This window comes from Nicotiana tabacum, chromosome 16, assembly GCF_000715075.1.
Source record: "Nicotiana tabacum cultivar K326 chromosome 16, ASM71507v2, whole genome shotgun sequence".
NCBI classification, from domain to species: Eukaryota; Viridiplantae; Streptophyta; class Magnoliopsida; order Solanales; family Solanaceae; genus Nicotiana; species Nicotiana tabacum.
This window is the reverse complement of record NC_134095.1, coordinates 29,050,558-29,072,912: the sequence shown is the minus strand read 5'-3', so window position 1 is coordinate 29,072,912 and position 22,355 is coordinate 29,050,558. Positions and strand designations below refer to the sequence as shown.

Here is a 22,355-nt window from a genome sequence, read left to right as displayed (position 1 = left end):
TTCAAGCAACGAACTTTATTTGTACATTCAACTACTTCTCGCCTGAACTAAAGTATATATGGGCATATCTAAAGATTTACCGTGTATCAGCCAGATCAACTCAAGTATGTATGCTGCAAAAGCTCACATACTTCTTTCTGTGCATGCCTATTCAAACTACATGCAAAAGCAAGTAAATCAACCTATGATGGACAGTCAACTAACACAAAAAAACAGAAAACAGAAAATTAAAAAAAAAAGTAAAAATTTTTTTAGGGGTTTGCCGGGGAGGGGGTGGTGCAGAAAAAAACAGAAAATTAAAAGTAAAAAATTTTTTTTGAGGGGGGAGGGCAAGGTGGGGGTGCAGAAAAAAAAAGTAAAAACTTTTTTGAGGGGAGGGGGGTTTTGCTTGGGGTAGGGGTTGGGGTGGGTGGTGCAGAAAAAAAATAGAAAATTAAAAATACAAAAAAAAGTAAAATTTTGTTTTGGAGAAGGGATTTTGTGTGGAAGGGGGGGGGGGGGAGGGGGGCAGGGTGGGTGGATGGTGCAGAAAAACAAAAGAACATAAAATTGAAAATACAAAAAGAAAAAGTAAAATTGGGGCAACTAAATAAATTTTTCTATAAGTTGGGTTGAGATACTTTTTATTTTGGGTGAGTTTAATGGGTTGTATTTGGGCTGCTTAATGGGTCAGAACGGGCTATAAAATATGGGAAATTTTCGTTCCTATACCATATAGGAAACTATATTACCAAATATGTTCATAGTTTGCATATTACCCCTCATGCTAATAGTATTCCTACAAAATATAGACAATGCATTAAATAAGGAATCATTGTAGTTGTAGGATTCCTTATTTAGGCGCGCTAAAATTGGGGAATTAAATATTCTTAAAGATCTTCCACAAACGCAGATCATGCACGTTCCATAATTATCGTCAGCTTCACTCTGATCTTCCACAACGCAGAACAAGATTTTTCATACTCTGTTTTTGCGATAGACTCTGTTTCTAGAATTCTCTCTACATCTCTCTCTATCTCTCAATTTCAAATTTCAGTAATACAAAGCAAATGAAAAGAGAGAAGCAATTCCACCATTGACAGGCATTAAAAACCTTGAAAGCTTTGAATTCAAATTTGGGTTTTCAAAAATCATTATTTGCTTGGATTGGGTGTTGTTGAAAATAATCAGGAATATGGTTTGGAGTTTATATCTCAATTTTAAGGAGTTTTGGTGAAGATTAGACTTGATTTTGACTGAATTTTAGAAGAAGAAGAAGAAGAAGACATGACATACATTATATTGCAGAAATTGTAGATAAATTGTAGACTGTTGTTTATTTATTTTTCTTTTATTCATTTACCTATTGTATGAAAGTTGAACAACATTGTATAAAAATTGTATTAAAGTGGATGATTTAGTACTGTTTTGGACAAAAATATGTATAAAAAATGTGAAACATACATTTCAGGGGAAGCATGTTGAGTCCAAATATGTACCCAGTTTGTAGATATTTTGTAGATAAATTGTAGATTATTTGTATTCTGATTGTAGATGCTTTATTTTCTGTTTTCACAAATAAAAAACAATTAAAACTTCTACAAATCTTCTGAAAAAACGCAATTATGTCAAAAATTCCAATTATGCTACAACTGAATAGGAATTGGGATATTAAAATTCAATGTACCCAGTTTGTAGATATTTTATAGATAAATTGTAGATTATTTGTATTTTGATTGTAGATGCTTTGTTTTCTGTTTTCACAAATAAAAAACGACTAAAACTTCTACAAATTTTCTGCAAAAAACGCAATTATGTCGAAAATCTCAATTATGCTACAATTGAATGGGAATTGGGATATTAAAATTCAATGTACCCAGTTTGTAGATATTTTATCGACAAATTGTAGATTATTTGTATTCCGATTGTAGATGCTTTGTTTTCCGTTTTCACAAATAAAAAATGACTAAAACTTCTACAAATCTTCTGCAAAAAACGTAATTATGTCGAAAATCCCGATTATGCTACAATTTTGTGATTCTCCTATATGCTCTTGTTATTCCTTACAAAACTGCTATGCAAAATATGGAATCCAAAAAAATATGATGAAGGGATAGATCTTCCTAAGAAATTTTGTAGATAATTTGTAGAAACATTGAAATTCTGTATTTTCATATTAATTTTTCAAATGATATGTAATTTTGTTATAGATTAAATATTGAAAACAAGCCATTGTGAGTCGTATTTGACTCATTCCTCACATTCAACCTATTCTACAAATTCACGTCTCTTTAAATACAATACAACCATACTTTCTTGAATTTAAAGGTATAGCAATATATATAACTTAAAAAATATTTCTCCTCTGTACAAGTTAGCTCTAAAACAGACGAAGTTGAATAACAAGCTCTCATCAAAACTTTTAACACAAAAACACAAAGCTCAAAAATAAATAAACAACATTCTATAATTTTTCTACAATTTCTGCAATATAATGTATGTCTTCTTCTTCTTCTTCTTCTTCTCCTTCTTCTCCTCCTTCTCCTTCTCCTCCTCCTCCTTCTCCTTCTCCTTCTCCTCCTCCTTCTTCTTCTTCTCCTTCTTCTTCTTCTCCTTCTTCTTCTGCTTCTTCTCTTGCTCCTTCTTCTGCTCCTTCTTCTCCTCCTCCTTCTTCTCCTCCTCCTCCTCCTTCTTTTCCTCCTTCTTCTGCTTCTTCTTCTCATTCTTCTCCTCATTCTTCTTCTCCTTCTTCTCCTTCTTCTTCTGCTTCTCCTCCTCCTCCTTCTTCTCCTTCTTCTTCTCCTTCTCCTCCTCCTCCTCCTCCTTCTCTTCTCCTTCTTTTTTTTTCTTCTTCTTCTTCTTCTTCTTCTTCTCCTCCTCCTCCTCCTTCTCCTCATCCTTCTTCTCCTCCTTCTTCTCCTTCTCCTTCTCCTCCTTCTTCTCCTCCTTCTTCCCCTCCTCCTTCTCCTCTTTCTTCTTCTTCTTCTTCTTCTTTTTCTTTTTCGAATTTCAATCTGAAATTCAGCAAAAACCAAGTCTAATCTTCACCAAAACCCCTCAAAATTGAGATATAAACTCCAAACCATATTCCCAATTATTTACAACAACACCCAATCCAAAAATATACCACCTGACATTTGAATGATTTAATGCCACCGTCTCAGTCACAACTCGTGCAACACGAATTGCTGATGGGGTTCCACCTCTAAACGTATATTTAAATCTTGATGTGTCCCCAGAAATGCAAATCGGAGGTAAAGAATCATTTTCTGTAGTATTATTTGTGTAATTGGATGACATTTTTTCAAGAAAAACACAACCTCTCATTTTTGAACCAGCCTTCCACCACATTTTAACTAATTCTTTCCTAGTAGATCATGCTTTCTCGTTAGATGCAATACCAAATACAATATGTTCAAGATTTGTATCTGATAATAATGTTGAATCATTTTGAAGAGAAACTGACTTGTGGAGTAATTTGGTGTAATTACACTGTGGTGATACGTGGGTAAGGGCGTGGGTTTAGGAGAGAGAAACGTGAGGGTGAGGATATGGAGGAATACACAGTACAATAAATTAAGGAGTGATATAAGGTACAATTAATGTACAGTTAAAACATCTTATGGTATAGAATTGGTAATTAGGTATACTAAATGTAATTATATCAAATCTTAAACATTGAGGGTAATATTGTTCCTATATGACATAAGAATGTAAAAATTCCATAAAATATAATGGGTTAACTTGGACTCAGCCCAAATTGACCCATGAGTTAAAATGTTTGTAACCCAAGCGGCTCAAATTACCACCCCTATATGAGGCATATCATTTACTCCTACCTTTGTATTCTTAAATCATGCTTGCATGACGACAAAGAACTCTTACAAAGTAAAGTTTGGGGAAGTTAATGTGTAATATACTTTATTCCTACCTTGAAATAATAGAGATACTATTTTAGATAGATCCTCGATCCGAAAAAAAAAAAAGAAAGATTGTAACAACAAACAGTAACCCAGCAAATTAGACATGCATGATTTTTCTTGTAACATTCTATACCATTCAGAGTATCTCCATATCTTCTTATATATAGACATATATCCACAACGTGATCTGATTCGGATTAATTAACTATGTAAAGTTCAAACAATGCCTCGAATCATCTCAAAGAAAACCTAAAATGTAGAGTTAAGTGTTGCTGAGATATTAAAGCAGTTACTTATTGCTCTACTTCGTAGTATACTAATACTATATTTATAAGGATGTCTTTCTTGTAAGATAAATTAACAATTAATCCAAATGATCATTGCTTCTTGAACATGGTTTAGATTCGTACTTAATCAACATTAGTTACTAATTTTTTCCACTTGCACATCTGATATCCCAATCCCACAAAACATTAGTACATAAATATTTCAGAACAAAACTAAGCACACAACCATAGCCCTCCGCAAAGTTCACAAAATCCTATATTCCCTTAAAAATGAACTTAAAAACAACAAAGAAATAGAAGGATAAGATTCAAGGCTTGCCAACAATTCTACCATCTGGATTCAACGCGCCACCACTCTGCCTCCCGTCCACCGCCGCTGCAGCGGCAGCAGCAGCCGCCGCAGGATGCTGCATTGGCTGTTGCATAACACCTGCTGGTGCAGTATAATACACCTGTCTCCCTACACTATCATACCCAACTTGTGTATACGTAGGCTCCGCCGGCGCGTGTGGCCGCACCATCCCCATATTTTCAGACGTGTAAGCTCCTACCATCTTCGGCTGTTGAATTGTTGGCTGTGGCGGAACTCCGCCGTACACCGGCTGTTCCCGGTATACCTCCGGCATCACGCGCTGCATGCCGTAATAAGCCTGACCACCCAATTGGTTAGTCACCGGTCGCATCGCCGGAGTTTGATAAACCCCAGCGGGTGTTTGAACTATGTATACAGGTTGCTCAGTTTGAACTGCTGTTGTTTGGTAAGGTCCACTTGTCATATGCCGTTCCGGCCAAAACGTCGCCGGATTTTTCACCGGCACCGTCTGTTGAGGCGGCGGAGGAGGACCCTTTTGCTGATAAAATTCATCAACCTTTCTGTTGTACATAGCTTGTTCGTGGTTCGAAATATGCTGCTGCAACCTGTGCATTTCCTGAATCTGTCTCTGATAATCAGCCGCCGCGGGCGAAATTACAGTATCCCCGATGATATGCCGGTCATCAGAACCAGCATGAAATTCCTTTGCAAAAACCTCCGGCACCGACGGCGGAGGAACCGGATCCTGTAACTTTACCGGCGGAGGTTGTTGAGTTTGTCCTTTCTCTAAACCAAACAAAAAATCAGGAGTACCCGCCGGGGCCGGCACCGGCGAAACAGCCGTCGGTGAATTCACGTCCTGTAACTGAACAGAATTCAAAGCATCAACAAACCACTGACTCTCAGGTTTCGAGTCAGTAGAACCGAAAGTACTTGTCGCCGGTGTATTCATTGGGAACAAAAAAAGCCGGAGTCTAGCCGGTTTAGCTGAAGCGCGATAAAGCCGGTCATATTCAAGCATCATATGTTCCAAATCTTCATCATTAGTTACTGAAATTAAAGCATCAAGATCCTCACCAGGTAACTGATACTTAAAGCAAACGTCACAGTCGGAAATAGATGAAAGTTTGGCAATAAGATTTGAGAATCTGATATTACGATCAACGGAGAGGATTTTGGTTTCACCGCCGACATAGGCGAGTTGGTTATCGTGGGGTCTAGGGTGGATTTTACCGCCATAGCTGCACATGAACTTGACCTTATAGGAAGAAGGTTGATCATCCCATGATGCGTTTTCACAGTCAATTTCACGAGAACGTGGGGATGAATTTACTGAATCTGGGTATGAAGAATAAGAGTAGTTTTCCATTGATTTTGCTATTTTTTGAGAATTTGGGAGGAATTTTTGAGCTACTACAAAGAAATGGAAGAGTTTTGAGGAGCCATAGGAACTTGGAAAAGCAAGGGGAAGGAGCAGAGAAATAGAAGGAGAAGAGGGAGATTTTGACTAGTTCATGTAGGCCCACATATGGGTTTATGTGGGTCCCAAAAAATGCATTTCAGGTGGGTCCGATGGTGGGGACGTTGTAATATTATTTGTTGTTATTGCGTAGTAGGAATAACAACTAACAAGGCAGATAATGGTGATGCGTAGGAGAAATCTTGTGCGTTGTAAATCATTTCATTGAAGAAAAAAATTACTCCTCACGTGAACCTATTTTTTTCGATCCGTTTTAAAAAAATAATCTTTTTAAAATTTAATAATAATTTATCTTAAATTTATAATTCTATTCTTAACGAGAAGCTTTTATAACTACATAAATATTCTGGGTCCCTTTTTGACTTGTTTAAGATTATAAATTCCAAAAGTCTTTATTTTTTCTTAAACTCCGTACTCAGTCAAACAGGTTCACATAAATTGGATCGGAGGGAGTATGAAAAAACAAAAATAATACTCCCTCCGGTTCACAATAAGTGACCAGTTTTCTTTTAGCATGCCCATTAAGAAAATGCTAAACCCTATACAAAGATACATAGTATGACTAAACTACCCTTATTAAATATTGGTCACATAATTATAGGGAGGAGTGAGAAAACTTTTTAGGGATATGCACATAAGGGTAAAAGAGTAAAATTATCTAACTTGACACTTATTTTGAACCAAAATGAAAAAGTAAACTGATCACTTATTGTGAAGGAAAAATTTCATATTAGAACAACTGAGTTCCATACTTTTCAATTTTATAGTTCATATTTCAATTTACAACCAACTAGCCCAAAAATAATAGGCTAAGATTCAATATCCAACTCAAATAGGTTCTCAAAATTACTATTTAATTTTAAAAAAAGATTCCTTAAGCTTTTAAATTAATTTTCGAACCAGTAACTGTGAATCAAATATTAATTCAACAAACCAAATTCATTTGGGTGGTGAAAATTAGATTTTTTAACAAGCTTAAATATTTGGGTTTAAATTTTGAATTTGATTTTGTGAGAAATTTGGAGTGGGTGTTATTTAAACTTGTTAGAAATAGTATAAGGAGGTTGTATATAAAATTTAAAGTCATTTAATGGAGATTTGGACTGGTTTTGAACGAGAATTGCAATTGAAAATCGTGGAAGAAGTTCGTCTACGGATGCTTGTATAAAGGTGTATAAAAGTGTATAATAGTGTATAAGGTGTGTTTCTACACTCATTTACACTATTATATAAGATTATACATAATTATACAAAAAACTGACTTCGTCTTCTTCCTTGCGTCTTTTATGAAATTTAACTCAAATCTTGCTCAAATCTACTCCAAATCACTTCAAATTTAAATTTTGAACTTCTTTTGATATTTTCAATCAATTGGAACAACACCCAATCCAAACAACTAATAAATTCAAAAAAACCCATTTTCAAAAGCAAAGCTTTGAATGGTTTTCAATGGTGGACTTCTACTCTTCAACGTTCTTACATTGCAAGCACGTGACACATGAGGAGAATCAGAAAATACACGGCCCTTGAAGCATATATGTAGAAGATGTGAGAAGAAGAGAGAGTGAAAACAATGGTTGTGAGAATAAAGAATTAACTCCATAGCTTTTAGAAGCAATGGTTGTAAGAACACAGATTTTGAATTTGCAAGTGCTTTCAAAATATGTACAATGTGAGCTAGGTGGGGTAAAACTTAAAAATATGAATCATTTTTTGTTATGGTGTGAAGTCATATGTATTTTCTTGTAATTCTTTCTGCTGTGAAGCGGAGGGAGTTATATTCATGTATATACTATGATCTACTCACCCTATTCGATACAAATAAATAAGAAAAATTCGCTTAATATTTTGTTGTTAGATTTGAACTTGGGTTTCTAATGTGTTGCTCTAACAAACGTTGGCCACCGTTTGAACTTGTACAGAAGAGAATATCGCAAGTAAAGTTTGTCTTAGGTTTCAATATAAAAACACTAATTTTAGGACAATTTGGATTTTTTTTTTGAAAAGTTTATATCAACACAGAATTAAATAATTAATTTAAGTTGGATTTTAGTAGCGTCCAGCAAAAATGAGCAGCGGGGGAGAAAATTAACTAAACAAATGGATAAAATAGAGTAATGGAGCAGCACGGGTGGGTGAACAATGGTGACGCAGCATCAAATATATGGGACAGTTGTCCTTTTTCTGTACATATTTTTGGTTTTTGTGGATTGGATTTATACAGGATAAATTTATTATGCTTTTTAAAATACTATAGAAAAATGAAAAGATAATTTAAAATTTTTTATATTGATGATGATGGTAGTGACTCGTGCCATATTGGATGCACTTATGCAATATATTTCTTGTTTTCATGGTGGGGTCTGCGGCAGTGGCTTCTTATGCATATCCCAGTGTTTCAATTGTGAGACTAATTATGAAGGCCTTCCTCTCTTTTCCTAATCAATATTTATCTGAAGGGAGCTTGGAGCAATAATATATTAAAGTTGTGTACCTATGATTTATAGGTCTCGAATTTGAGCAGTGAAATCAAATATTAATACGTATGTTAAGGTAGACTACATCACACCTTAAGAATGCGACTCTTCCTTAAATCTTGGATAAATACGATATGCTACGTGTAATGAAGTAACTGGGTATAAAAGTTTTACACAAGTAATGTTACTAACAAACTTTTTTAGTTAAGAATTCATGTTTAATAGTAGTAATATGATTTGAACTAATTATATGGGCTCACAACAACAATAACTATGTTTAAGAAGTTAACAAGTTGAGAATGGCTATAGCCTATATGAATTCTTACGGACCATGTTACTTATTTAAAAATCATTTTAGGCCAACATAGATATTCTCAATATTTTTCTATATAAAAATCCTTTATATTTGCTATTGGCATTAGAATTTCTAATAGGACTAGAAGAAGCATAGCAAGTGTCACACCTCCTTTTTTACTCGTCCGAGGGGATATAAGTGAGTTTTTTCAATTTAAGTAACATTATTCGAAATGAGATTATTATTTATTTATTTTTCAAAGTCGCCACTTGGAATAGTTTATTTGGTGTCCCAAGTAACCGGTTTATCTTAAATCCCAAATCAAGGAAATTTTGACTTTATTTAAAAGTCTGCGAACCAGAAATTCTAAATAAGGAATTCTGTTAATCCGGGAGAAGGTGTTAGGCATTCCCAGATTCCGTGGTTCTAGCACGGTCGCTAAAACTATTAATAATTGGCCTAATTATCTGATTTATTACGTGTTTAAAGCCTATTGTGCATTTTTAACTTTCTAATCGCTTTTAATTATTTATTGCTTTAAAGATTTATGGAATTATTTCTTGAATAAGTTACGATGTCGTACACTTATCGTTTTGGTACACATTGCAAATTGCACCACGTGAAATGCACCCGCAATTTACAATATGTTTATTATTATCATTTGAAGTTGAGGTCAAGTCGCGTGAAACGCGCATTTGAATTGGGATTTACGCATCATGACTATGCCACGAGAACCGTACCCATAGTCACGCTGGTTCATTATTAATCGCGCCTAAAGTATTTTAGGATGTTCATGAATTATTTCCTACTACATTTGAGATCAATGCAATATCATGAATTAGGGAATGAAATTAATTGTGGAAGAAATTTATGATTTTAGCTATTATGAATCTATTCAAAAAGATAATTACCCATTAACGTCACATCCCAACAATTTATGCCTACGTCTTCTACTAACTAACAGAGGCTGAGCTAGCCTACAGTGTGCGGGTTCGGCGGAACCCAGTCACCTTTGCTTAAACGTTCTATTTATATTAGGAAATTCATGAAATATGTATAAATATTTAATTGTGAACCCAGTAACTAAGACACACTATGTGTTTTGTGGAAAATTTAGAACCCATAAACTTTAAATTCTGGCTTCGTCTCTGCTAACTAATGCGACTAGTAAGAGGATGAAACATATATATATATAAATAAATAAACTCCAAACTTTTAATTTCTGCCAAACAGATTAGTTCTCCACTTAAAAAGCCAAATAGCCCAGAATCTTTACTAAATGCAAATCTCTTAACAATAAAATATTATTGGTTTAAATTTAACCACTTATTCTAATGAAATCAACTAGCAAAGAAAGATCTACCATAACAAATAAATATATTCAAAATACATCAAATCTAATTAATGTCCAAAACAATAAGCAATTGAAGTAAAATGAGGGCATGGCCAAACAAATACGCACTCAACAAAAAATGAATCCATTATATTCAAAATTGAAAGATAGCGAAAACGGCAAAAGATTAGAAATGAACCTCAAGGTCATGTTACTTTAAACTTTGATTATTTTTCAATATTGAAGTAAAAAATAAGGCAGGATCTGCGGACAAATATGAGCGAAAAACCTCGCTGGAAAATCGATCAAAAACCTCAATTGTTTCTTGACCCAAAAACACTGCTATTTTATGAGGAAAAGGGGGTTGTTTTCGAGCTACTTGATGGTTTTTTTAGCTCATTTTTGGGATGGAATTGGAACTCTTTTCGCTGGTTTTCATGGCGGTTCAGAGTTTGTTAATGGACTGTTTTTGTGCAGATTTTAAGGGCTACTTTTGGGGCTCGTTTTGGACTATTTTGTGCAGATTTTTGGGGCTCGTTTTGGTGGATTTGAGGAGGGTCTATGGCTGAAATGTTTTGCTAATTTTCGCCCCCTTTTGTGTGTGTGTCGTGTGTTATAAGTAGAGATTATATGATGGAAGAGTGAAGAATATAGGTGGGGAACATAAGTGGAGAGAGTGAGGGAAGTGGGTAGTAAGTGGAGAAAGTGGGGGAAGTGGGAAGTGAGTGTTAAAAGTGAGAATAAATTCAAACATGATCAAAAATTAGGTGATCACAACAAGTATAAGACCTAAAGTATCCATATTAACATGACTAAAATATATTTCTTTCTAATGGTATTACCTATATAAATCTTTTTCTTTCATTGTCTTATTTTTTGCTAAATTTGCATTGATTTCAAGAGATTATAGATCTTTCGAGATAATTTTTTCCATGTGATTTTAGGTCTATTTTATTCTCTTTTAACATTTTCACTTACTCTAATTTCGTATTTACGAATCAATATATCTGAAGGTCGACATAGAATATAATTCATCATAGGATAAAAAAAAAAGAAGGTAGTTTACTCAATGTGAAGATTAAAAAAAATAGAATAAATACTTGACGAGCAAATCCAACCAAAGAAATAGCAAAATTGAATGACATGATAGGACCAATGCATGCCTTACACAACTAGAATTCGGCCAAAAAGCGACCAAATATTGGCGACCAAATTTGGTCTGTTAAGAAAAGCGACCAAAGTTGGTCGCCAAACTACCGAAAATAATAAAAACAATATTTGAAATAATTTAGCGACCATAGTTGGTCGCTATTTGGACGCAAATTTAGTCAAACTGTTGACTGGACTGGTCAGACTTGCTTGGTCAAAGATACACTGAGTTTAGCGACCAATGTTGGTCGCAAAAGTGGGACCCACACAATTTTTTTTAATAATTTTATTATTATTTTATAAAACTTATAAAATATAAATATATATAATTTAAAACTTGCGACCAAAGTTGGTCGCTAACTGAAGGATAAGAAGATAGCGACCAACTTTAGTCGCTAAAGTGGGACCCAATTATAATATTTTAATAAATATATATTTATGTAAAAAATTTATAAAATATAAATAAATATAATTCAAAATTTAGCGACCAAAGTTGGTCGCCAATGTGGGACCCAGTTCTAACGTTTAACAATTTTTATTATTAATTTAAATATTATATAAAATATAAATAAATCTGATTAAATTTTAGTGACCAAATTTGGTCTCTAATTTAAATTCATGTACATTTAGTGACCAACTTTGGTCGCTAAATTAAATTCATTTAAAGTTAGCGACCAAAGTTGGTCTCTATATGGTCAAATTTAAAAATCACTTTTGTGTTTACTATGTAAATAATATAAATGTAAGTCGTTAATAATTTTGTAATACAAGGGATGAATAGTACTACGAAGCGGGCGTGTGTGTCTATATATACAATATATGTACTTACGCTATACTATGCACTAAGTATAAGTGTATGAGGTAATACCGTATCGAATATAGCTTATATATATATATATATATATATATATATATATATAATATATATACTTACGCTATACTATGCACTAACTATAAGTGTATTAGGTAATACCGTATCGAATACAACTTATATATATATATAATATATATACTTACGCTATACTATGCACTAACTATAAGTGTATTAGGTAATACCGTATCGAATACAAATATATATATAATATATGTACTTACACTATACTATGCACTAAGTATAAGTGTATGAGGTAATACCGTATCGAATACAGCTTATATATATATATATATAATATATGTACTTACGCTATACTATGCACTAACTATAAGTGTATTAGGTAATACCGTATCGAATACAGCTTATATATATATATATATATATAATATGTACTTACGCTATAATATGCACTAAGTATAAGTGTATGGGGTAATACCGTATCGAATACAGCTTATATATATAATATATGTACTTACGTTATACTATGCACTAAGTATAAGTGTATGAGGTAATACCGTATCGAATATAGCTTATATATATATATATATATATATATATAATATGTACTCACGCTATGCTATGCACTAAGTATAAGTGTATGAGGTAATACCGTATCGAATACAACTTATATATATAATATATGTACTTATGCTATACTATGCACTAAGTATAAGTGTATGAGGTAATACCGTATCGAATATAGCTTATATATATAATATATATACTCACGCTATACTATGCACTAAGTATAAGTGTATGAGGTAATACCGTATCGAATACAGCTTATATATATAATATATGTACTTACGCTATACTATGCACTAAGTAAAGTGTATTAGGTAATACCGTATCGAATACAGCTTATATATATACAATATATATACTTACGCTATACTATGCACTAAGTATAAGTGTATTAGGTAATACCGTATCGAATATAGCTTTTATATATATATATAATATATGTACTTACGCTATACTATGCACTATGTATAAGTGTATGAGGTAATACCGTATCGAATATAGCTTATATATATACAATATATGTACTTACGCTATACTATGCACTAAGTATAAGTGTATGAGGTAATACCGTATCGAATACAGCTTATATATATATATATAATACATCTTATATATATATAATATATGTACTTACGCTATACTATGCACTAAGTATAAGTGTATGAGGTAATACCGTATCGAATACAGCTTATATATATACAATATATATACTTACGCTATATTATGCACTAAGTATAAGTGTACTAGGTAATACCGTATCGAATACAGCTTATATATATATATATATAATATGTACTTACGCTATACTATGTACTTACGCTATACTATGCACTAAGTATAAGTGTATGAGGTAATACCGTATCGAATATAGCTTATATATATATAATATATGTACTTACGCTATACTATGCACTAAGTATAAGTGTATGAGGTAATACCGTATCGAATATAGCTTATATATATATATATATATATATATATATATATATATATACATACATACATACATACATACGCTATACTATGCACTAACTATAAGTGTATTAGGTAATAACGTATCGAATACAGCTTATATATATACAATATATATACTTACGCTATACTAGCGACCAACTTTGGTCGCTATTTCGGTCAAACGGTCAGAATATAGCGACCAAAGTTGGTCGCTATTTCTAAAAATTCAAAACTGTTTTACCCACCAAAATAGCGACCAACGTTGGTCGCTATTTTAATTACATAACTCTCAAAACCGGGATCCCCTCCCATTCTTTCTAAAAAATTCCCAAAATCCCTCTTTTCTCTCTCACACTCAAACCCCACCCCCCTTCCAACTCCCACCACCAGGCCCCACCCACGCCACCAACGACCACCGCTCAGCTGCCGCCGTCGCCGTCGCCTCTGCCGCTGTTGCGTCTCTCCTTCTCCACCTCCTAAAAATTCAAGGTTAGAATTACAAACCTAGGGTTTCAATTAGTGTTTCAATTGTTTATTGTTTCAACCTAGAATTAGTGTTTCAATTGATTATTTAACATTGTATTTTATAGAAACCTAGGGTTTAGATTGTATTTATCATTATTTAACATTTTATAGAAATCTAGGGTTTAGGGTATGGGTTGAATATTTAGGCTAGGCTTTATTGAGTATTTCTCCTTCAATATTTTAGTAAGCAATAGATACTAATTTAACGTCAAAGACTTGATTCATAGGTAGATATATATTAGGGTATAAATTGAACTTTTAGTTTAATCTTGATTAGTTTATAGGTAGATTTTTAATATAGACACATGATAGTATATTTGGATTTTCTTTTAAAGTTCAAGACAATGTTAATGTTTAAGGCCTTAAGCGAATCGTTGCGTGGCTCTTGTTTGAGTATAACGAGTCGCCCACTTTTAGGATATAAATTGAACTTTTAGTTTAAGTTTAAACTCATAGGATACGAATATAACTTATAGTTTTTAGGTTTTGTTCTTGTGAATTGAACTTGTAGGATATAAATTGAACCTTTTAGGATACGAGTTGAATTTTTAGGATATGAATTGAACCTTTTAGGTATGAGTTGAACCTTTAGGATATAAATTGAACTTAAACTCGTAGGATATGAATATAACTTTTAGGATATAAATTGAAGCTTTTATGTATGAGTTGAACCGTTAGGATATGACTTGAACTTTTGTGGATATAAATTGAACCTTTTAGGATATGAGTTGAATTTTTAGGATATGAATTGAACCTTTTAGGTATGAGTTGAAGCTTTTAGGACATAAATTGAACTTTTAGTTTAAGTTTAAACTCGTAGGATATGAATATAACTTTTAGGATATAAATTGAAGCTTTTATGTATGAGTTGAACCGTTAGGATATGACTTGAACTTTTGTGGATATAAATTGAACCTTTTAGGATATGAGTTGAATTTTTAGGATATGAATTGAACCTTTTAGGTATGAGTTGAAGCTTTTAGGATATAAATTGAACTTTTAGTTTAAGTTTAAACTCGTAGGATATGAATATAACTTTTAGGATATAAATTGAAGCTTTTATGTATGAGTTGAACCTTTAGAATATGACTTGAACTTTTGTGGATATGAATTGAAGCTTTTATGTATGAGTTGAACCTTTAGGATATAAATTGAACCTTTTAGGTATGAGTTGAACCTTTAGGATATAAATTGAACCTTTTAGGTATGAGTTGGACCTTTAGGATATGAATTGAAATTTTGGTTTATGTTTTGGAATTTTAGATTGCGGGAGGATTTTGTAGAAGAGGTTGATGACGTTATTAGACATGCAATGGAACTTCCACCAAGAATAACTAAGATAAAGTACCTGGCAGAATGTGCCTTTAATTGTTATTCTCATTAGCGATAATGATGATGAGAAGGCAATGACATGTGTTTCAAATAGTGATTGTGTAGGTAGGAATTTAGTATTTCCTAAGTAGATAAAAGAAGAGCTTATAGAGGAATTCTATACTTCATTTTCCATAGGAAAAGAAGTTTGATTGAGAGTGACAAGGTTGATGAAGACGGATGGTTTTCCGTTGGTCGTCGCAGTTCCCATAAAATGGGGATCATAAGACTCTATGATGACAGAGATTATAAGAAGTTTTGTACTCAACTTTCTTTCGAGTCTGATCCGTACAAGCTTAATGTGATATTGGTTCGGATTCAGATAATGATTTGACCGACAAAAGTATGGAAATGCTCTTAAAAAGAATTAAAGGTAAAATATTTTTCAGCTTCCTTCTCGACCAAGAAAAACGTTTTACCTTTAATTCTTTTTAAGAGCATTTCCATACTTTTGTCGGTCAAATTATTGTCTGAATCTGAAGAAATATCATCCAATATTACATTAAGCTTGTACGGATCAGACTTCGAAGAAAGTTGAGCACAAAACTTCCTATAATCTTTGTCATCATAAAGTCTTATGATCCACGTTTTATGGGAACTGCAATGACCAACGGAAAATCATCCGTCTTCATCAACCTTGTCACTCTCAATCAAACTTCTTTTCCTCATGGAAAATGAAGTACAAAATTCCTCTATAACCTCTTTTATCTACGTAGGACATGTTAAATCCTACCTATACCATCACTTTTTTGAAACACATTTCGTTGCCTTCTTATTATCATTGTAGCTAATGAGATAAACAATTGATCAAAGACACACTCCGTCATGTACCGTATCCAAGTTATTCTCTGAATCAAAGTTCATCTCGAGTAATAGTACCACGAGGATAATCACCAAAGCCACCAGACACCTTTATGATGCCAATGAAGCAAAATGAGCTATTCAATGAAACTCGTATTGTAAAGAAGAAGAAAGAGACTGATTCAGAAAGGAGGGTCGAGCCTCGACTACATACATGTAAGTTTTTTACTTTTCATTAAATATTTTGATTTGCTTTTATATAAATTTTGAAATACTAATTCAATATAATTTTTCATATATGTTCAATTCGCTTCACATCTGACGTGGGAGAATTCATACGCAGTCAACCACCTAATGAACCGAGCGAGGCAATCCAACTTGCAGACGAGGATGATGAAAGAACACTCCTTCGGTACTTTATATACTATTGTGTTAGTTCTATTGTGTTAGAACTAATTTACATACCAATTTACTATTGTGTTAGTTCTCTTTAGTTCGAATGGGCTTGTAATAAACGTTAACTTAGTTTTGTTAGCTTAATGTGTTAGTTCTATTGAACTTTATTCTTTGTTGCTTTTAATTGCTTTTTATTGTTGTTGTTGTTGGCATAAAATGCCTATTTAGGAAATTGGTATGGCTCGCAGGTGGTGTAGCTGCAAAAACAGGCAGTTTGTGCCAAAATAATACACAGAAAAGCGACCAAAGTTGGTCTCTATTTGGTCGCTTTTCATGTTAAAAAAAATAATTTTCTGGATAATAGCGACCAACTTTGGTCGCTATTTACCCAGATTTCTACAAAAAGCGACCAAACTTGGTCGCTATTTCATTAAAAAAATAAAATTTCTGGTGATATAGCGACCAAAGTTGGTCGCTAATATTTAAAAAATAAATTAAATCCATGTATTTAGGGACCAAAGTTGGTCGCTAGTTTAATAAAATAAATAAATAATTGAATACAAAAGCGACCAAAATTGGTCTCTAGTTTCCAGATTTTAAAATATAATATTTGGTTTAGAGACCAAAGTTGGTCGCTTTTTAGTGATTAATAATAAATAAATAAATAATGTATTTTTATTTAGAGACCAACTTTGGTCGCCAAATTTATATTATTAAATTAATAAAGCGACCAAAGTTGGTCTCTATAGTCAATATCCGGAAAAATGGGTCCATTTAGCTTAGAGACCAAAATTGGCCGCTAATTAGCGACCAACTTTGGTCCCTAAATAAAAGGGACCATCAATATAGCTACCAGGTACTTTTGGTCGCATTTTGGTCGCTTTTTGCGGTCTCTTTTTCCCAGAATTCTAGTAGTGTTAGGTAATGAAATACAAAAAAAGTAGTTTTGCTAATTCAAATGTAAGAAAAATAAAGCTAATAATCAGGGACAGAATTGTCCAATTGTAGATTAACATACTTGTGACATACATATAATACCAAAAAGGGGAGATTTGGAGAATGATTTGTAAGCGTGAGTACGAAATTGTATGCCTTTTCAGCGTTAAGTCCAAATTCCAGTATATGGTGCCAATGTTATGAGTGTTATGTTTTTTGACTCCAAAATTTGGTTGAATGCTTTTGAATTATTCGTAATTAATTTATTGTACTATATATATTTCATTGAGTTTGATGCGATGATGCAAGCCCATTTTTAAAATTAATTTATAATCTTTCTCATCTTGGATTATCATTAAATTAGTCTTTTTGTGTGGTAATTATCATTGAATTAGTTAGTTTCCTAGCAAAGTTATTTCACTAGGTAAATGCTTCTGTTTCTCCTACTAACTTCCGAAGTCACAGTCTATGGAGGTCATTTGTTTAACCTTTAAGATTTTAGCTCTTAAATCACCATTAAAATTATGAGTTCAAATTTAATATTTATTGAGATCTAACATTTGCCTCTACATTTGATCTGTACAACAGCCTCTACAGTTTCAACTGCAGCAACCGCCAAACCAATTGAATTTACTTATTTTTTCACACTTGAGTGTTAAAATGGAGAAAATGTAGTTGATAAGCAGAGAAATCGTACCACAGTGATGTAATTCATACAGTGACATTGCTATAAAAGCGCAAACATAGACTATGATCAACACACTGATTTACATTTAATTGGTACTGTTACTTTTGCAATATTTCCTTTCATTTCCAGAAATAATAGAACAAATATGATCGTATTTCGAGAAGACTAATTCTTTCTGTATCTTCAGAGGCAAACTGTTGTGATCGCCTGTTTTTTTGGCCTCTTTCCCTACCACATTAAAGGCTTTTTTACTGCCTACTATAATAATTCTAAGAATATGGTTAAAAAAACAAATATCAGAAAGTTTTATTAGTTTGTGTCATTTGCAGAAGCAGAGCAACGTGAACGAAGTGTATCTTCATCGTCACAATTAATCATTCTTAACTTGCCGGGCTTTCTAAGGAATTCAATTGAAAAATACAACTTGTGTTACCATTACAGAACTACGGCTCAGTAGTATAAATTCATTGCTCCCTCTAAGTAATATTTCATTCCCACAACATTCAAATACAAAGATTATAGAATCAATAGAAAGATATCAGGTTGTGAAAACTAAAATGGCCAGCTTGACATTCAATTGGAAGCTTGCTTTTGCAGCTCTACTAGTGTTGGCAATGTTTGCATCTCTAGCCACATCTCGCGACTTGTATGAAGCTGCCTCGATGGTCCAGAAACACGAGCAGTGGATGAGTCGCTTTGGCCATGTGTACAAACATGATATAGAGAAGGCTAAAAGATTCAAGGACAATGTTGAGTATATTGAGTTTGTGAACAACGCTGGGACTCGACGTTACAAGTTAAGCATTAATGAGTTTGCTGATATGACAAATGAAGAATTCAGAGCCACTCGAGATGGATACAAAGTGTCTTCTCATCAACAGTTGTCAAAAACCACATCATTCAAGTATGCAAATGTGACTGCTCCAGCTACCATGGATTGGAGAACGAAAGGCGCTGTTACTGGAATTAAGGACCGAGGACAGTGTGGTAAGCTAAAACAAACTAAACATTTTCATTCATAACATCCTTCTAATGAATGTGGATTACTAATATCTTATCACCTAATAATAATATAATTTAGGATGTTGCTGGGCATTTTCTGCTGTTGCTGCTACAGAAGGAATAAACAAGATCAAGACGGGTAAGTTAATTTCTTTATCGGAACAAGAATTGGTGGATTGTGACACAAGTTTAGATATGGGATGTGAAGGAGGTCTTATGGATGATGCTTTTAAATTCATAATCAAGAACCATGGGCTTACTGATAATAGGCGAAATCTAGGTGATTTAGCTATTGTTTATGCTTCCGCTTGATTATATTCCAATGGCATATTATGGTTAATTGATGAAAAATAGGCTTTAATTGTGATATGTATACATTTCAGGATGAGGAGCCTATATGATGCTTTCAAGAGGATATTGGAATGATTTATGAGCAAGAACAACCCTTCGGAGTTGAGTGCGCGCAAGGACGAGACAAAAAAATGGACGAAATCAAGCTCCAGGTGCGCGAAGAAACGCGCGAAGTCGCGCAGTAGTTCGAGCGTAAGAAAGGCTGAAGCAGAATCACGCGCGAAGTTACGCGCGAGCTCGCGCGTGTCCGGTCCGGAAAAACGTTATTTAGGGGTAAAATTAGAAATCTGGAGAGAAGCCCACTTAACCTATATAAAGTCAAGCTCGCCCAAAGTTAAATAATCAAGGGTTTCACAGTTTAGTGTTAGAAATAGAGAGGCAAGAGGCAAGGAGGACGTTTTTGAGAGAAAAACACGAGCATAGAGCCACCGTGGAGGCCGAAATTCATCGGGTTTCATCTTTCTTCCTCCAAACTTAGTAATTTTTATGTTTCTTTGTATGAGTTGTTGTTTTGCTACCATGTCTATGTGGAGCTAAACTTCACATTCTAGAGTTGTGGTTCTTTCATGACTATTGTTATTCGGATATTGAGTTTGATTTCTTAGTTTATAATATTGGTTTATTTATTCAATCATGCACTTAATTATTTGATTGCTTGATCACCAATTGAATACTATCTACGAATCTTGAATTGAACTCGAAAGAGGGAATTCTAGATTGCATATAAGATTGAATAGAGCAAGTTCTTGAACCTGGGCATCGGGGAACGGATTCGCGGTTAGGATAGACATATACCTAATTGCCTTGCTTGGTTGGTTTACAGGAATTATAAATGCGTTCTTGTTGATTCTAACTCCATAGACATATAGGCGTTAGATTAGCTTGAATAGGCGAGTAAGAACTCGACAGATTCTTATGAGCAATATTAATCCTGTCAACCAATAAACTAGATAAATTAGTTAGTCAATTCAATAGAAGAATACAATAGGATTGTTAGATAGCCCATAACCCTAGATCGTTTTCATTACATTGATATCATAAAAATCTGCTGTCCTTTGGCTCAGAGTTCATTAGTTATTTTTTTTTTATTTTAATTAGTTTAGAATCAAATACTTCTAGGTTTAATTCTTGTATAGATAATTAGGATAGTCTAATTTAGTTAATAGTTAATCACAAGTCCTCGTGTGATCGACATCCGACTTTTAGTCACTTTATTACTTGACGACCGCGTATACTTGTGTGTGTGTTTGGTCGCAACACTTACTACTGAATCCAATTACCCATATGAGGGAACTGATGGTACTTGCAAAACCGGTAAAGAGTCAAACCATGCAGCTAAGATCACAGGTTACAAAGACGTTCCAGCTAATAGTGAATCAGCTTTGCTAAAAGCAGTTGCCAACCAACCAATATCCGTGGCCATTGATGCTAGTGGCTCGGATTTCCAATTCTATTCAAGCGGTGTTTTCACTGGAGAATATGGAATTGAGTTAGATCATGGTATCACTGCCGTTGGTTACGGGAAGACTAGTGATCGATGGTACTAAATATTGGTTAGTGAAGAATTCATGGGGAACAAATTGGGGTGAGAATGGATATATATATAAGAATGCAAAGAGATGTTGATGCTGAGGAAGGACTCTGTGGAATTGCTATGCAAGCGTCTTATCCGTCTGCTTGAATCGCACCGTAGGGCATGTTTGCTGTTGATTATTACGTAAAGATAATTGATGTTCATCCTTCTTATAATTTATGTGGTGTATTTACAGTCTAGGTATGTTATGAGTTTGTACATTAAGTGCTGAACAAAAGTTGATATGCGAACAGATTAGTAATACAAGTCGTGAGATTATGTTTTATAGTTGCCTTTTAAACTTCTCTTTCCATATTGCTTTATGGTAGGATAAGATATTCTTTAGCAATTGACTAACCGTGTCAGCTTCCTCTCTGGAATATTGCCCCTTTTATAGTTATGGGCAAAATGCTTATCTGGAATGGGATTTACATGCGTTTTATGTTAACTAAACTATCAAACGGTTTGGAAGATGATATATCTTAATTGCATTTTATAAGTGCAACTTATTAAATCATAAAACTGCTTTTAGAATTCCACTTATAAATTGTATTTCAGGAACACGGTGAAACTTAAAAATCCCAAAGAATGCGGTTTTATATCGCATGCGACTAATAATCGCATTTTCCGAGTGCGGCTTATAAATCCTGTTTACATTGTAATCGTATTTATCGAACGCGAGTTTTTAAATTGTATTTCTGGATAAATTGCATCGTCTGAATGCCACTTATGAATCGCATTTCATGAATGTGATTTATAAGTTCACATACGACCATCCCCTATTCTCTCTCTTTCCATTTCTGTTTCTGTTTCTGTTTCTGTTTCTGTTTCCATTTCCTCTTCGGTAAAATCATTCTCGCTTTTTACATCTTATGCACAGTTGAAACTCTGTTATCGTTATGCTGTGGATTTGATCTGCACATGAGCAAATGAAACTCTCTCATTTTAGATAATTTTTCATAATTGTGCTACATTGTGAGGAATTTGTTATTTGTTTGAATCCTCCATTTTTTCTTTTTGGTTAATCTTTCATAGTAATGCGATATTGTTCTGATTATTGTGCTTGAATTCTCAATGTTCCATTTTCTCGGTTGAATTTAAATAATGCGACTTTGATGTTTAC

General features: G+C 33.6%; 1 protein-coding gene and 1 pseudogene across 1 annotated transcript; one reads left to right on the top strand and one right to left on the bottom strand.

Annotated features, from left to right (window-relative positions):
- Positions 1-4,300: 4,300 nt before the first annotated feature.
- LOC107805967 (uncharacterized) lies at positions 4,301-5,990 on the bottom strand. The gene has a single exon (XM_016630085.2). The coding sequence runs from the start codon at positions 5,869-5,871 to the stop codon at positions 4,498-4,500; it is 1,374 nt and encodes a 457-aa protein (XP_016485571.1). The 5' UTR covers positions 5,872-5,990; the 3' UTR covers positions 4,301-4,497.
- A 12,752-nt stretch (positions 5,991-18,742) lies between these two features.
- On the top strand, positions 18,743-21,340 carry LOC107831812 (senescence-specific cysteine protease SAG39-like; annotated as a pseudogene).
- The last annotated feature ends 1,015 nt before the right edge of the window (positions 21,341-22,355 follow it).